Source organism: Silene latifolia, chromosome 10 (assembly GCF_048544455.1).
Source record: "Silene latifolia isolate original U9 population chromosome 10, ASM4854445v1, whole genome shotgun sequence".
Classification (NCBI taxonomy): Eukaryota; Viridiplantae; Streptophyta; class Magnoliopsida; order Caryophyllales; family Caryophyllaceae; genus Silene; species Silene latifolia.
In genome coordinates this window covers 11,575,454-11,593,410 of record NC_133535.1, presented here as the reverse complement: position 1 = coordinate 11,593,410, position 17,957 = coordinate 11,575,454, and the positions used below count along the sequence as shown (strand labels likewise).

Sequence of the window (17,957 nt, the reverse complement as noted above, 5' to 3'; positions counted from 1 at the left end):
GGGCTCGGCTTTGGACCGAGCGAACTCACTCCGACGCTCAAGTCAGTAAACTTAAAGGATTAAGTTGTGTGTTACTTGGCTAAGTATGTATTGTAGAGAGATAAGGAAGATATTACCAGATGAATAGTGATTCTTAGGTTCAATTGTGGATCCTTTCCTCAATGAGGGTTGAGGAGTATTTATAGACTTTCACCTTTTGTCACGTAGTGGCCAAATGGCTAGCAGGTGGAAAGACCGTTCTACCCTCGGCCGATGGACCTATGGCAGGCCGGCCGAGGGGTCTTGGATATGAGTTCGCGGATATGTGCCCCGGCTGGCTAGTTGTCCTAGCCGAGGCACAAGAGACAGGCCGATGGGCTGCATCGGCTAGGCTATCTAAGTCGTTGACTTGCTGTGGATATCTTTGACCTTGCTCAATATGTTGACTTGGTCAGCGGTGCAGAATATGCCCCATCAATTTGCCCCCAGCGTAGTCTATGCCGTGGTATGGGCTCCGATGTATGTTGAGCGTATATTCTGCGCAAGTATTTTGTCAATTATTTCTGCGTCGGCTTCTTCTACTGCGTCGGCTTCATCTACCTCGGCCTGGTTCTGATTAGGCCGTACCATATCCCCCCTCCACATGGATGTGTAAAGGGCATCCGATGTGGAAAAGAAAGTGACGCTGGCCGAGACCAGGGTTGAGAGTGCCGGTTGTAATTGATTGCCCCCGGCCGGTGCTACCTAGCTTGGTTGATCATGTGGCCGGCGGAGGACAGATACTTAGGAATTTGCTGAGGAAGATGAATAGGCAAGGAGATATGAATGGGCGTGTTGAAGACGCTTGGTCACTGTTGCATTGATTGACGTTCAACTGTTACAACGATTGACATTCCATGGTTGCATGTCTGACACGTGTCTGTCCGCTGATTGGCTGACGCTTCATGGGCTGTGCCCTGATTGGTCCTTCTTCATGGGCTTTCCCCTATAAATAGGGCAGTTATTCCGTGAAATTGGCCACCAATTTCATTCTCCAAAATTTTCTCCTCTAAACTTTCAAGGGCTTCTTTTTCTCCCGATTTTCAGAGTTGTTACGTCGGCGTATCACTTTTCTTCAAGGTAAACAAACAAATTCTCAACTTTTAATTGTTAAGTAATTGTTGTGGACATGTCTTCTGCTGATGCCGGTCCTAGTAAACTTGTGCCGGGGGGCTCTCCGTCGCGTCCTGATGAGGATGAGATGTTGGACGCCATTCCGATAAGGTCTGGGGGCCCTAGGTCTCCTTCTCCTGAAGTTGATTCTCAAATTTTGGAGGAATGGGAGGATGATGATGATGTCGATGATGACGGTGACGACTTCGGTGATGATGCTGAAAGGGCTCGTCCTAATGAGGGGAGACAGTGCGTCATGGATCACGGCGACCCTTGTAAGGTCGGCCCTGACCGTATTTGGACCCGTAAGTTCGCCCGCTGCTCCGGCGAGACACTTTTTGAGGGCCACTTCTATTTTGGCCGGGGATACAAAATTGTTATCCCTGAGGAGGGTCAGGCTGTTTGTTGTCCTCCACCGGGTTGTACCGGCGTATACCTCCGGCACTTGGAATACGGGCTCCGGTTTCCGTTGAATGAACATGTTGTGGCCATCATCAGAGCCATGAACGTCGCCGTAGCTCAGCTGCACCCGTTGGCTGTTAGGACTGTAGTCGGCTTTGTCTGGCTCTGTCTTTTCAAGGGGGAAATCCCAACGGTTAATTTATTCCGTCGACTTCATCACTTGCGGCCGTCGTTTTCTGGTCGCGTCGGATGGTACAACGTGCAAATGGAGCCGGGTTACGTCTCCGTTGACAAGCTTTCCTCTTGCAAAGACTGGAAAGATCGGTGGGTGTACATTGAGGTGCCGGATGACTATCCACTGCCCCGGTCCTTCCAGCACCAAGTTAATTTGCGGTGCGAGACTAAGGCGGAGCATGACAGATGGGTCACCCGGAAGAAGCTAAAGATGGACGCCGGCAAGGTCCCTCTTACTGTGAATGAGAAGCTGGCGATGAGGCTTTTCGAGGCGGACAAGAGTGGGGTGGCGAAAAAATGGATTCCCCCAACGCAGATCATTCTTCAGGATGAGCTGCTCTGCCATGTCGGCCTCATACCGGCCCTAGCACAGGGTGAGTGGGGTCGGTGTGAGGCCCATCTCTGCTCTCAATTATTTGGTTTGAACTTTGATTTATTCCTTGCTTAACTCTTGCTTTGTTTCTCTTGCAGATCATTTCGGCTCGGACCTGTCTGAGGGTACTCTTAAGAGAATGGGGCTTGCCAGGGACAGGACCGTTGTTGATTTGCACCCTAAGGCTCTAGCCCATGATCGTAGAACGTCGCCGAATGATCTCATGGATCAGCAGCTGAAAGGCTTGAATATGGAGGCGGCCCAGGCGAAGGTTGCCAGTAACATGGCGCGCCGGACGCGGAAAACAAAGTCTTCGGCGGCGACGACGTCGACAGCAGTTCCACCTCCCATCTCTTCAGTCCAGAAGGAGACGGTGGAAGTTGTTGACATTACCGATGGGGACTCCGATGCGGAGGGATCTCCCCTTGTCCGTAAGAGGAAAGAGCCTACCCCTGCCGCTCATGCTTCTGCTGAAACTGCTGAAACTGCTGCCGGCGAGGAAATGCGCCCTCAGGCCAAGAAAGCCAAGCAAGGTACAGATCTATCCTGTGGCTCAGATTTAGCCGGTATCAACATGGATGAGACAAGAGGTGGTCCATCGATTGTTGCTTGTATGAACATATAAGAGTCTTATTTGAAGTTTGTGATCATATGCATAATTAACAAGGACTACTTTTATAATTTTGAGCCGAGATGGTGAGATCAGTGTATTATAAACCTACTTAAATTGTCGCTTCAACTAGATTGAACTTAATTAAACCCAAATTACTAGACGAACCTTTTTGGTTAGGTTAAGTTTAATTTAATACATATGGCTTTATTATATATTACTAGTTCTCTATCAAACAAAAATAAGAAATTGCATGTAAATTACCCTAATTAAAGTAGCTTAACACCACCAACAACAACATTTCTTGTGAGATTAATCATATCTTAAATTAGCAAACAACTCCATCCACAAGCTAAACACCATATAGATATAGTACTATAAAATTTCCATTTATTACACCTTCAACTTCCAACCTACTTCCTACTTCTTCCAACTTTTTTCCACTTCGCACCTCCATAAACAAATCCAATCTAATTCTTTAATTTCTCCATCAAAAATCATTCAACCGTTGGCCAACCCACACCCTCCTAGTTATCTTCAATTCCTTACTTTTTTTTCTATAAAAGTTGATATCGTGTCAGACCGTTGTATGGTAAAACGTAAATAATAATCATTTTATAGTAAATAATGATCATTTTATGTTAAAAATGATTATTTTTTATACGTGGTCATTTTATTATAATAAAAAGTTGCACCATATAACAATCTTATAATCCTCTTTTTACTACAAAGAAAGTAAAAATTCTCAATAGTTTTTCCTTCAAAAGAAATCTGACTAAATAAGGAAACTAGACTCTGTTTTTATTAAAGTTTTATCTTCTAATTAAGATATAATCTTTAATCATTATACTTTTTTTAACTAAATTATAATCTTTTAATTAAAATAAAACAAAATTGGTATAAATCTAAAATTCGTATATGAAAAACCAGTAAATTATTGATATTATTAGTTTTGTATTAAAAAAACTGACCACGTACTTAATTCGTATAAAAAAAATCATGAACTGATATTATTAATTTCGGGACAAAAAAAACTTTAGAATTATTTGAGAAAATTTATAAATTGAAATCATTAGTCTAGTGGTAAAAATTATCACTACAATACACATTTCATGACTTTACTCAATTCTTTTGATTAGTTTTTCATTTCAATTTTTTATCATCTTATCAAAATATGAAAAATTAATAATATGACAATTTTAAATTTATAAAGGGTTTTTCTATCCTATGCCCACTAGGCATAGGATAAGAAACCCAAAAGGGAAAGAATTAATGATATTTTTATGGGAAATTGCAATATCCTATCACTTTATAAGAAAAACATCATTAATTCTTTTCCTTTTGGGTTTCTTATCCTATGCCTAGTGGGCATAGGATAGAAAAACCGATTTATAAATAATAGATTATAAACTAAAGCATCTATAAATACTGTGCATGTATGCGCAGGATCCATACTAATACTGTATTATTTTATTTGTATTTCTCATAAAGTCAAACCTTACCATCCTATCAATATCCTTCATAACCCTCCTTATAAATATACCACCCCAAAACATCATTCACTTCATAGCTCATTCCATACCATACTATACCATAAAAAATAAAAATATAAAATTCCATACAAAAGTTTTAATTTTTTTTTCTTAAAAAAAAAACAAAATTAAAAATGCCAAAATTTCCTCCAATATCAGAATGCAAATTAGAAGAAAAATCCTACAAAACAATAGCAGCAGATTTAGATGGAACATTACTAAGATCAAATTCATCACTTCCATATTTTTTCTTAGTAGCAATTGAAGCAGGAAGTTTATTCAGAGGATTTATCTTACTATTATCACTCCCATTTATAATAATATCATATTTATTTATTTCCGAGTCGCTAGCGATAAAAACCATGATATTCGTATCCTTTAGGGGTTTAAAATTACGTGACATAGAGCTCGCTGCTCGGGCCGTGTTACCGAGGTTTTACGCAGCGGACGTGAGAAGAGAGAGTTTCGAAATGTTCGATAAATGTGTTGGTAAAAAAGTAGTGGTTACGGCGAATCCAATAAATATGGTTGAGCCTTTTATTAAGGATTATTTAGGTGGTGATAAGGTGTTAGGGACACATCTTGAGGTTGATCCTAAGACTAGACGGGTTACCGGGTTTGTGACGGGTGATGGTGTTTTGGTTTCGGGTATGAAGCGGAAGGCGATTTTGGCGGAGTTTGGGGATGATTTGCCGGATGTTGGTTTAGGTGATCGGACTTCCGACCATGATTTTATGGCTCTTTGTAAGGTACGTATTACTGTATTAGTAGTAGCTATCTGTTTTGTCTTTATTATGTTAACCAATGTTAAAGCTACTTTTTTGAAAAATAAAAACGATATATTCAGGAAAATATATATCCTTTAACTTAACAAATTGCTTATATTTGATTAAAATATTGCTCATAAAATAAAAAAAACGTAAATAATTTGTTGAGTTGGAGTGAGTAGCTTCTATTAATGATCCTAGTGTAGTAGCGTGTTTAGATTGTTTAGTTATGTTTGATCACGTACGTTGCATGTTGCATTGAGTGTTACATGAGTATATCATGCATGTATTTGACGTTTATGATCAAACTTTGTTATTTGGTTTGTGTGATTATTGATTAATATTTTTTTTTAAAAAAAGACTAGAATTAAGATTATTAAAAGGGTAATGATAAATACAACCCTGGGTTGTATTTAAGAAATCAAAAGAGGAAATAAGTTCTTAATCCCCTATTTACTAAATGAGTAGGCGAAGCTCCAAATTTTCCCGCCTAAACATATTTCCTAATATAAAGTTTAGTTATTTTTAGCATATTCTATAAGTATGGTGCATTATAATACACATAATCTTTCAAATTTATATATTTATGTCATTTAATATTTTACATTCTATACAAAATTATCTCCAATCTTTTTATGATATAAAAAGAAATTCCTTTTTTTTGTTTAAAGAATCATACGAAAAAATTCATTGCTTTTCCATGATAAAAATTTGCGGCTAAAAATATATTATCAGTAAAATTTTATAAAATAACTTCATTAATCTCTCGGTAATAGGAAAAACTTTCATTGAAATACTCATTTCATGATTAATACGATTTAAACTTTGATTTTTCAAATCATAATATAACGATAAGAAACGTAAAAAAAAAAAAAATTAGCTAATTTATATTTCATATATAAGTATAATATACTAAAAAAAAGAGTAAAATTCTATATATACCGTGTATACATTGCGCGGGAGCTAAACTAGTATATGTATTAATTGTATTGGTTAATGTATAATTTAATTCTTAATTACTAAATTAATACCCAAATTAGAAGGTATTTAATGCCTATTAGCATTACCCTTATTAACATTTAAATAGTTGACTGATAATTTTAATTTTTTAAATATTTAGTGGCATTTAATTTCATTTATACTCCAGTTGTACATATTTATTGCTTATGTTTCAGAATTATAATACTAGTAGTTTAATTTCATTTATACTCCAGTTGTGCATATTTATTGACTTCATAGCGGTCAACCCATACCCATAGCGCAGTGTGCTTCCATTCCAGTTCCGTTCAGCTCATATTAAATCAATACGGAGTACTTTTGGACTAGCCATTAGCCAACATATCATGATTAAAAGTAAACAATTGTACGCTTAATTATTTTCGTTCAGTCCATATTCGATCAGATCAGTTCAATTTACTTTTACTATTTAGTTAAAATTAAGTTCAGTTCAATTTAATTATGTTTGATTTTTCAATGCTAATAGTAAGAAACTTGGGTCTCTTGTATGTTTGCCTTTTTTAATCAATTTATCATGTAAATTTTGAAATGAAAAAAGGATTGCTTGTGCTTCATCAATACATATGTTGGTTGGTGTACCGAAAAGTTAGGGAATTTAAGACTTGTAAGATTTTTTCTTGTCATTTCTTTCTCACGAGAGTCACAACAATAGTCACCCAAAAAAAATCATAACAATCATTTAGTCACTCTTCTAGAACAATGGGAAAAAATTCGGTTTATTCCGCCTCCCATAACGATAAATTTTGGCTCTATCACTGATTTCTGATAGTTTTTAGATTATATCATAATTTTAATTCCGAAACATTGTACGCTTAGACTAATAAGTAAGTTATTGATCACCGAAATGACTGATTACATATTATTCCTAAAATTGTGAGGAATGATCAAAGTAACAAAAGAATGTAGGTAGACATTTACGTTGTATATTCCCTTTCAAAGTCTTGAAAGCTTAATAAATTGGATTAATTGTAGACAGAAAATTAGGTGAGCAATATGCATATGTTTCGGGTCCACACTATTTATAATCAACTGCCTCATGTTGCCGGTTATTAAATGGCCATCTTTTGTTGTTGGACGACCCAACTATACAAATTTTAGAATAAGACGGTTTTACATTATAAGATGATTCTTTTTTATAAAAATTCATCCATTTATTGTTCAATTAAATAGTAATTTTTATATAAGTGGACCGTCCTATAACGTGAGACCGTCTTTCACAACAATTACTATTTTATTATTATTACATTTATTATAATTAATTCGACATGTAAACCACCTTCACATATTTTTAATATGGGCTTTGCATGTAATGTTTGTCAATTTATGCTTATTATGATTTATGGGTAGGTTTCAGTAAATTATTTGTACGTCTGATCCATCCTTTTCGAGTATACGTCGATTATATCGACAAATTACTAAATCCGTAAAAAAAAAAAAGGGAAAAAATTCTTAACTATTTGGTAAATAAAGTTAAGACATTTCAAATAATTATATCGATTTAATTAATGTATAATCCATGCATGTAAAACACAGGAAGCGTACATGGTGCACCAAGACAAGGACGCGAAACCACTACCACTAGACCGTCTAAAATCACGAATAATCTTCCATGACGGACGGCTAGTACAACGACCAGAGCCACTCAACATCTTAATCACCTACATTTGGTTGCCATTCGGGTTCATATTATCGCTAATCAGGGTCTACTTCAATTTACCCCTCCCAGAACGCATTGTGCAATATACATACCCGTTAATGGGAATTAACCTAGTAGTACGCGGAACACCACCACCAGCACCATCCCCAGGAACTCCCGGGAACTTATATGTGTGCAATCACCGTACTGCCCTTGACCCTATAGAGATCGCAGTGGCGTTAGGAAGGAAGCCTGCGTGTGTTACCTACAGTGTTTCAAAGCTCTCGAGGTTTATATCTCCAATCCCGGCTGTTGCTTTGACTAGGGACCGCGCTGCTGATGCTGCTATGATTAAGGAGTTGCTTAAGAAGGGCGATTTGGTCGTTTGTCCCGAGGGGACGACTTGCCGTGAACCCTTTTTGCTCAGGTTCAGTGCTCTCTTTGCTGAGCTCAGTGACAGGTAATTAATTACTCTCCGCTTCTTATTATCAGTACTGGAAAGACGATAAACCTATCATGAGACCGTCTCATATAAAAATGAACTGAATTTCCAGTTTTAACTCAGGATTTTGTAAGCTATGCTATTTGTTGCAAAAAAAAAAAAAAAAAAAAAAAAAAAAAAAAAAAAAAAAATTGAAATTGAAATGAAATTCTCAAGAGTATAGCTTTGATTTGTGAACAGGATTGTTCCGGTGGCAATAAACTGTAGACAGAACATGTTCCACGGAACAACAGTCCGCGGGGTGAAATTCTGGGATCCGTATTTCTTCTTCATGAACCCAAGACCCACATACGAGGTGACTTTTCTTGACAAGTTACCAGCAGAGATGACATGTCAAGAAGGCGGTAAAACACCAATTGAGGTGGCGAACCATGTGCAGAAAGTGTTGGCCGGGGTGTTAGGGTTTGAGTGCACCCAGTTAACACGGAAGGACAAGTATATGCTGCTCGGTGGCAACGATGGCAAGGTTGAGTCCATACATGCTGCTAAGAAATCAACTTAAATTTGTTGATTTATATTATGGTTTTATTTTATTATTATTGTTTTTTTTTTCGAAAAAATTATTACTATGGCTTTTGCTTTTTGGTTGAGCCGTACTTTGGGATGAAATTATAAACTGGTATTTATTGCAAATATAGGTTGCAAATTGGTAGCCTTTAAATAATCTTCACTTTTGTTTTCTTGGGTTATTTTTCGATTTGGTATTAAGATTGTTGTAATTTTTAATATATGACAACTTATAATTCAGACTGTTTTTCTGCAATCACAAATATTTAAATCAGAGCAGTTCTGAATAACAAACACATTCGCCGACACAAGTGTTAAAGATAGAAGCATGCGAGCATGGAGATTGCAAGTAAAAATCACTAGATGCACAGTCAAATCCGAAAACTTTGATACTATATCAAAGTCGAAAATTAGTGAATCAAGTGAAACAATGCAAAAATAAATCCACATGAATGGCGCAAATAACAAGATGCAATTGTAATGAAGGATGAACAAATTGTTGGATGACCAATGATAGATCATAGTATCATACGAGTTATATCTACTCGAAACAGAAGCAAGTCTAACAAAACTAAGATGCCATTTTGATCAAGGATTATCCGGAAGACAAATATGAGTACAGTAGGGAACAAGACACTAGAACATACCTGCAGATCAGAGACTTGGCATTCCACTCATAAGGCTAAAATATACTCTCAATTCAAACTAGTCATAACAGTAACGTTACGACCGACTCTTCATCTTCTTATGACCTGATGTATGACGTATCCATGTTCGATACTCTGACATAGTATGACATATGGACTCATTGCATGCCAAAAACAGGAGTTTCAACAAAAGTAGCTGAGCCCTAACGCTTAGAAGTGTACACATGTTGGATGGATGCCTCGAACAGAGTCCGAGTAACATAGCATAAGAGTTTCATATAACTGATTACACGAAAAGAAACTTGAGTGTCTCAAAGGTCATCCGATGAAGAAGTGAATCTGACGTCATCAACCAATAATCTGCTCTTCGATTTGTAGCATGTATCCATATTGATGAATCACTTCCAAACGCTTCAAAATCATCGTCTATATAAGTACCTTGAAAGGGGAAATTTCAGGCTCCTTGCAACCTGCAAGTAGGTGTGTGAAAATAAATAGTGAGAGGTCAAAATACACCAAGTGCAGCGGAAAAGCAAAACAAAAAAAAAAACTGCAGATGTGCTCTCAGCCTAGTTACAGATATTGAAGTTCTATGTACAATAGATCGCATGCAGAAGCCCTTTCCTACAACATTACCCCAGTGCCATACCCGTGTTTTTGACACCAAAAAGGTTGAGAATTTCATCGATTGACTGTTACTTGACAATGAACAGAAGCAGAGTCAAGTTAATGAGTCATTTTGCTCAATACTACCATTATCCACCACCATAGAATATTAGAATGTGCTTTCGGGTTCATCAGAAAAAAAAATGGAATAAGAAAACTCAATGCCAACAAGCTTGAAATCACCTTCAGAGCCAAGTCTTCGGAAATTGTAGATTTGTAACGAGTTGAACCTTCTAAAGGGCAACTCCCTCCCTTGGTTATAAAATTGGCATTACAAAGACTGGAGACTTGCAAAAGAACATTATGTGTCAGGTCACTCTGATCTGCTTTTTTTTCAGGCAGATCACCATCTGGTACGTCATCGTCAACAGAAATGTCTGCAAAAGATGTAAGGCACTGGAAGATGGCCAACAATCTTTCTAAGGGAAAAGTTCCGGGACCCTTCATGAGTAATTCTTGCTCCTCTTGTTCCCTCTTCTCCAATGATTTATCACAACTCCTAAACAACAACAAATACAGCTGATCTAAGCAAAGTACCAGTGCAGGATGAATTTGGCAGAGTCCAAGGAGACTAAATAGCCATTAATTAACAAAGTTAGGTTGACATTTTGATTTCAGGGCTAATTTAATTGGGGTCGACACATAATAAAACTAAGCATAAATCAGCCTATTTAACCCTATAAAAATACTGATAAAATCTCGAAACATTAATGTATAGAGTAATTTTGAACCTAAATAACTAGATAGGTGATACTCAAGATATAAAAATTATGCGGTACAAATACGTATAATTATTGACTTAACAACTCTAGATGTACACATCATTTAGTTAAAATGTTTGGTAGGGGAATCAAGAGGAGACTGCCTCTTCGTGACACTAAAAAGCAGCATGAATTCTACCTCTTTCAGCAAGTCAACAAAGTGAAGATCAGCAATGCAGACAACCAAGCCATATTCTATTTCAATTTCGCATACAAGCATGTTCAAAACTAGCACTCTGTCGTACCAAAGACTATTTCAGTCATATTAATGTGTACGGTACCAACTGCCAGAAACTAATATAAAGTGTGATTAACAGGAAACAAGTCATCATGCAACAAGTCAGTAACTACCATCATGAAATCCAAGAAACTTACTTTCTCTTCCTCTTACGGTTATCAATACCACCAGTAGAATCAAAAAGCGATGCATCGAGTGTAGCAGGATTTCTTGAGGCAAGAAAAGCTGAAATGAGAAGATACTTTGCAGAAGTAGACATATTAAAATCCAGTTCTTCAAAATGAGCTCCCGATTTCTTGGAAATGGTTCTCCCCTTGGCTTTGTCAGCTTTTGTTTCATCATCAAAGGATGATACCCTAAATACTTCATTGAGAAAAGGACCAATATGTGGCTCAAGATGGCTATACAATCTCCTCTTTGATTCTTCCCGTTTCTGTTTTGTATCCCAACCAAAGTTTGAACCTTGTTCATTCAATGGCTGACTATATTTCTCATATAGTGGACGGAAGGAGATAGATAATTCATCAACCCGTCTGGTCACTTTGAGAAAGATCTTCAGTACAATACTGCATACAGGAAACAGAAGCACAAATCATTACAGTCAGGCGCTAGATATTAAATTTATCATAATGTTAAAACACAAGAACCTGTATAGACAATGTCACATGTGTGACCAACCCATTAGCCCTATAACTACATGAGGAATAAGGACTCAGGTTAGTCTCACATGAGAAACCGCCGTATACAATATTCGTTGTTCTTATTATCACTTGCTAGCACTTGAACAATAGTAAAATATTAAGAAGCAATTTGAGACATATTGATATCCTTACTCAAGAAAATAGGAATACAGCTCCCGGTTCTCTTCTTTCTGCAGGAAGATTTCACGAAGATCTCTCTCTGTATATCCCGGAAAATATAAAGGTATAGGCTCAATATAACCAGAACCTGAGTAGTAAGTATCAGGGGAGGCTTTACTGATGAAGATAATACTAACTTCAGGCAACCCGAGAGTACGGTAGAGACCAAAAAGAAAAGGCAAAATGGTTGAACTTTTATCCCACTCTCGAACGAGCTCCAAGTTATCGATAATCAAGTAAATCATTTTGCCACTATCATGTTCTGAACTCAACTTCTTTGAACTCAATTTTCCAGACTTCCCTTTCAAAATTTCCAGCACATTCATCAACCCCTCTCGAAGATAATTGGCAAAATCAGAGGGTTTATCACATTTCTTAGAGCTAGCGTAACAATTCTCCTCTTCCCGCTTATGAAATGCCAACTGATTCAATATCGACTCAAACAATATCCTAGGACTATAACACGTACGACAGCTCGAGTAAATGAAGGGTCGTTTAAGATACCTAAAAGTCTCAAGTACAATGCTGGTTTTCCCCGTGGAAGCGCCACCATATATAAATAGGGGAAGCATGGGGGAATTTAATGGACCCAAGTGAGCTAAAACATCAGAAATCTGAGTATTTCGACAGGGAAATCGAGATATAAGTTCATCCAAGCTTAAAGACTCAACATCAACACCATATATAAGGTCATTTATTGTTGGTACATGAGAAATATTCTTCCTTGGTACTTCCAAATTACTGTTTGATGCTAAAGACCTCGTTGTTCTTCGCGCTAACCCTTGATTTTCTTCTTCACCCATATTATACAATCAATCAAAAACCCTAATTCACCAGTAAAATACCCAGTTCCTTAATTGTGACAAAACCACGAAAAATGCTCAAAGATTGCAACTTTATATAAGGTTATATTAATCTCTCCTATATAATCAAACAAAAACCCCAACTCAACACTCAAATACCCAGTTCCTTAATTGGGCCAAAAACCATAAGAATGGCTCAAAGATTGCCACTTTATGCAAGATTATCAAGTCTTATATAATCAAACATAAACCCTAATTCATCATTAAAATACCCAGTTCCTTAATTGTGCTAAAAACCAGGTCAAAGATTGCAACTTTATACAAGATTATCAAATCTCATATAATCAAACATAAACCCTAATTCACCAGTAAAATACCCAGTTCCTATATAGTGCTAAAAATCAAGTAAAATGCTCAAAGATTGCAACTTTACACAAGATTAGCAAACTATATTGAAGATAATAAGGATACAGTGATTACAGCATTGAATAAACATGGTAAATTAGAAGGAATGCTTATTGATTGAAGATAATAAGCCTTCACTACCGCTAAAAGGGGGAAATTAGTATGAAAAGAGAGTGCAAAATTGGGGGATAAATTAGGGTTTTACAAGAATACCTTGATAATTACCGTAACTATAGAGAGATGTAATTGTAGCAGGAAAAGGGTGAATTAATTTACCGTCGGCGATAACTGGTGAGTATGAAGAGAATTAAAGAAAGAATTTGCGGTTAATTCATTATTGTGAGGTTTATTAAATTTTAGTACTTCGGTTTTTGGCGCCAAAATTAATAGAACACAATGCAAGGTAAGTGATTTTTTTTTTTTTTTTTTTTTTTTGACAAGGGAATACGCAGCAGCTACTCCCGTGTGTAGTAGCTATAATCGGGGTATACGTGAATACGTGATAAACTGATCACCTACAAAACCACATAAGAAAAATAAAGTTTAACATGTGATTTTATCGTTTTTGGATTGTTAAATGGAAATATGTAAATTTGTTTCATTATTTGTATTTAATTTGTATTTAAACATTTTTTAATCAATTTTGTCTCTTATAAAACTGTTTGACACTAATATTGTATAAAATTGATCTCAATAATATGTAAAAGAAACGTAGCTATAAAAAGGTATTTTGTCAAAATAATATTATAGTAGATATCAGTTAGTTTAGCTGGTAAGTCATTAGAGATGATGTTCCTAGGATTCAAATCAGGTCAATACAGCATGTGCTGATGTACATCTTGCCATGTTTTCGACACTCCATCACTCATAACTTATAGGTCATTATAATATCACATTTATGGTGTATTGAATGGAGTTTAATTTAACTGAATAATAAGGCTCATTCAAACTCGAAATAAGTAAGTCGAACAAAGGGAATCTTGCCATCCTTGTAGTTGCACCAAGTTCTACAAGTACATTCTCCTACTTCCGAAATCAAGCGAGTTTCATATCGTTCCCAGCTCTCTATAAGTAGGTCGAACAAAGGGAATCATAACCATAGTCGAAAAGAGTCATTACAGTATAAAGCTATTTGCAGCTCCTGTCATAAGAAAACTGTCTTGAGTCATCACATCGTCTGAGTTGTCATTCTCCGGCAAAAATCTAGCATGGTTGCAAGGCTACCAAAGTCTCATGTCAACATTCACATGAATTCTCATCATCATCTTATCTTAACACTCAGCTTAAGCAGAGTAACATAGGTGCCATGACGATTCCCACCAATAATTACATCTTTCACACGCGATATGATCTTTTCCGGTTTCTGAAAGAACATTTCAGTATATAGGGGGAATAAAAAAAAAAGAGAACTTAATGAAAACCCAGTTTTCCTGACAAATAAATGTTCAACTTCAAGAAAAGTAACTGAAATTAGTGAAATTATATCTGTCCACCATATGCAACGCAGAAATGTGGCCAAAATATACAGAAACCAAACGGAAAATGTGATCATACAAGGCACCGTATACATTAATGCTGTCGCATAAATTTTTAAACCGGACAGTTATCAAAATATGATTTTTGATGCTGAGAAGCACATCACCAGGACCAGATCAGTTCCCTGTATTAGCATATCACATTCACAAAACAAAAAAAAAAAAAAAAAAAAAAAAAATGGCCCCTTCCCGATTATGCCTTGTAAGAGTGCTGCGCTCGCACAAGCCAATAGCCAAGACACATTGATAGGGACAAAGAAACAAGAACACAGCAGGGAAAGAAGACAAATCTAAACAATTCTAATTCGTTACTAAGAAGAACAATAACATTTCTAATTCGTTACTTTGTTATATAAGATGATAACTTCCACAAAAGACATTAGTGAATAAACTACAAGTTAGGATTTGCACCTAAAGTTCATCTTTATTATCTTTCTCTCTACGCAGCGTTTCAATGACCTCCTCTAGGGGAGGATCTCCTGGTCTGCGGTAAGCATTGTTTCCTATTTTGACTTCATATGCGTCTTTCTGCTCCAATATGAACTCCTTCACCTGGAAAGACAATCAAAATTCTCAACGCCTCTGATTAAAAGATGCCCTAATTCTATTCATTTCCATTAAATTCCATCACATTGGCATAAGACTTTTTTTATTCTAAACAAAGCATTATTCCGGTGCCCTAAAAGATGTGTCGTGAAATACATGGCCCATGCTATTACACGAACTTAATCATTTCCCTTTACTCTTATCATATTCCAAAACCAAAGAACAGCGAGTCTTAAGTTCCCATGAGAAACTGAAATTATAAGGCTCTCCACCTCCACTTAACCAAAAGCAAAATACCCGGAAATTCTAAGACATAAGAATGAAACAATATATGTTTAGATCCAAGTGAGCAAATTCCTTAATAAAATGTTCAAATCTGAATTATGAAACGTGAATTCGGAAACAATATTCATATCATACCTCATCAATGTCCTGCCCTGCCTCCATAGTGAACATAACGGTACTGAGATCCACCCCCATGAACTTCACCTCTAAACCTCCCGTTTTCAGAACTTTAGTCCATTTCATTGCCGTCTCAGAAACTTCATCCTGAGTAATTCAATTCCAAAAATGTTGAGCTTTAGTACAAGCTACAATCCATCAACTTATAAAACGAAAGATTGGTACGAGTATAACATAAATAGCATAAATAGATGTGATTGCTTGATTGTTTTTCTTTTACACCTTTTCAATAAACAAACACTAACTTAAACGAAGAATCTTTACATGTTCAATGTCAGATACAGGGAAGGATCAGTGCATCATTCATTTAAAGTCAATTAACAGCTAACATTTTCTCATTCTTTGAATCATACACTATACTCGAAATCTAAATTGTGCTCCTACATCACCAAATTAATCATCTTTTGCCCAAGTTGACTACTTCGCCAATAGACTTGCACATGACAACAACATCAATCTCTATGTACAGAACCGAGAATTGCATGCCAACCGAGACAAAACTACGGAATACCACTTTCATAAACCAAAGATATGATCTTTCTCATCAACAAACTCACCAACAATTCCACTAATCCAAAATTCCAAACTGACCATTATCAAATCACAAACTGGCATCCCAACCTAAACCAAATTACTGTAAGTCTCCTAAGAGACCGTCTCACAATAAACTTATTGTGCGATCAAATTACAATTTAAATTTAAAGTAAAATTTGTGTCAAAAGTAACACAACAGGTATTAATGATATAGGAGTAAAATCACAAATAGGATCATCCAGTTGTATATAGAGCATTGTAAAACCAAGGTATAAGAATCCGAGCTTATATGTATTTTTTTTACTGAGCTAATTCAAAGTTCATATTTTTAATGTGTAATTGGATGAATTCAATACTTTCTAATAAAGCTCGGATACTTTATTACAAAGCTCGAATTCTATATCGTATAACTAGTACAACTGGTTGTATAATCCATGAATTGGAGTAAAATGGTGAACTTACTAAGATGAAATGTTTACGATAAAATGGCTACGATCATCATGAAAATAGGTATCAAACTACACAAAATCTCATTATAGACGGCACATATATATCTATAACTAAAGACGGCCCAAATAAAATACCACATTCCTAATAGGGCAAACAACAAGTGGGGTAGGGGGGCCAAAAATGTCACCATTTTCAACCTATTTGACCCGTCTTTAGCTATAGACGGATATATCCTGATCAAACTAAGAGTTATTTGAGCCAAGATCACCAATTCACCATAGAAGGGTTACAGAAAACACATACAGGCTACGAAATAACTTAATGAGAAACCGTCTCTTACAAGTACAGAACATATTCCATTGATCCAAATTAACCATAAATAAACCATAACAAACATAATTCACAAATAATAGTATGATTAAAACCCAATAAAAAATTAAGATTACCTGGGTTCTTTGAACGCCTAATCTAAGCTTAACGAACCCGAAACCGGGTCCAGTTTGAAACTTAGACATCTCAGCTTGGATCTGAGCCGGGTCCATAGAGTCTAAATCAGATGGGTTGAATTCGGGTTGTGGTGATGGGCTTGGTTTCTTCTTGCCCCAATTAATCCAATCATCGTCTTCTTCGTCGTCAACGACGTCGTCGAGGTCGTCAGTGATGTGGATTTTGCCGGCATTGCTGAATTGAACGGTGGTTTGGTGGATAAGGAGTAGTAGAGTTAGGAGTAGAAAGAGTGTTTGATGGGTTTGGTTCATCATGCTTCTTTTTGTGTGCCTTGGGTGACTTGTGAAATTTGCTCGCCATTAAAACCCAACTTAGTATATACCCGTGCATATCCCGTGCAATATATATACGGTATTTATAGAATTTTACTCAATCTATTCCGGTCATTTATTCTCCTTTTCCATTTTTTTGGAGTCTCAGTCATTTGTTGTTCTTTCTATTTTAAGAATGAACTTGGTGAGTAATTTGATCATTATCATTCAATTTGTTCCACTTGTCATTTAGTTATTGGTCAAAACCAAAGGACAGCAATTGATCGGGACGGAGGGAATACTTTTTAGTTTATTATTTATGGAATTTAAATTGACAATTCGTTTATTTTTCATTTTCTCATCATTTTACTTTGATTTGAAAAATAAAAATTTAAATTGTGAAAAGTAATGAAATGAATATTTTTTTTAAAAGGTTTTTTTTTTAAACCGAGAAATTAATAATGTTATTTTACAAATGTTTACTAATAATATATTTTTTTTGCCGCAACTTTTTATAATAAAAAGTCAATTAATTTTATCATTAATAAAGAATTTGTTTATTATAAAAAGATTGGAGATAA

The 17,957-nt window shown here is 36.1% G+C and overlaps 3 protein-coding genes across 4 annotated transcripts; 1 reads left to right on the top strand and 2 right to left on the bottom strand.

The window, feature by feature from the left end:
• Positions 1 to 4,313: 4,313 nt before the first annotated feature.
• Positions 4,314 to 8,868, top strand: LOC141605112 (glycerol-3-phosphate 2-O-acyltransferase 4-like). Its single transcript, XM_074423753.1, has 3 exons — positions 4,314 to 5,031; positions 7,600 to 8,162; positions 8,385 to 8,868. Exons 1-3 carry the CDS (start codon positions 4,417 to 4,419, stop codon positions 8,704 to 8,706), a joined length of 1,500 nt encoding a protein of 499 aa, XP_074279854.1. The 5' UTR covers positions 4,314 to 4,416; the 3' UTR covers positions 8,707 to 8,868.
• A 409-nt stretch (positions 8,869 to 9,277) lies between these two features.
• Positions 9,278 to 13,541, bottom strand: LOC141605111 (origin of replication complex subunit 5). Its single transcript, XM_074423752.1, has 4 exons — positions 11,857 to 13,541; positions 11,161 to 11,589; positions 10,208 to 10,523; positions 9,278 to 9,828 (listed from the first exon to the last, which is right to left on the bottom strand). The coding sequence occupies exons 1-4, from the start codon at positions 12,684 to 12,686 to the stop codon at positions 9,778 to 9,780; spliced, it is 1,626 nt and encodes a 541-aa protein (XP_074279853.1). The 5' UTR covers positions 12,687 to 13,541; the 3' UTR covers positions 9,278 to 9,777.
• An 895-nt stretch (positions 13,542 to 14,436) lies between these two features.
• On the bottom strand, positions 14,437 to 17,433 carry LOC141605110 (uncharacterized). Of its 2 annotated transcripts, XM_074423751.1 has the most exons (4): positions 17,065 to 17,433; positions 15,593 to 15,721; positions 15,038 to 15,178; positions 14,437 to 14,454 (listed from the first exon to the last, which is right to left on the bottom strand). In XM_074423751.1, exons 1-3 carry the CDS (start codon positions 17,377 to 17,379, stop codon positions 15,038 to 15,040), a joined length of 585 nt encoding a protein of 194 aa, XP_074279852.1. In that variant the 5' UTR covers positions 17,380 to 17,433; the 3' UTR covers positions 14,437 to 14,454. The 2 variants fall into 2 exon arrangements, with proteins under 2 accessions (XP_074279852.1, XP_074279851.1); XM_074423750.1 differs by lacking the exon at positions 14,437 to 14,454 and having other exon boundaries at positions 14,907 to 15,178.
• Positions 17,434 to 17,957: the final 524 nt, after the last annotated feature.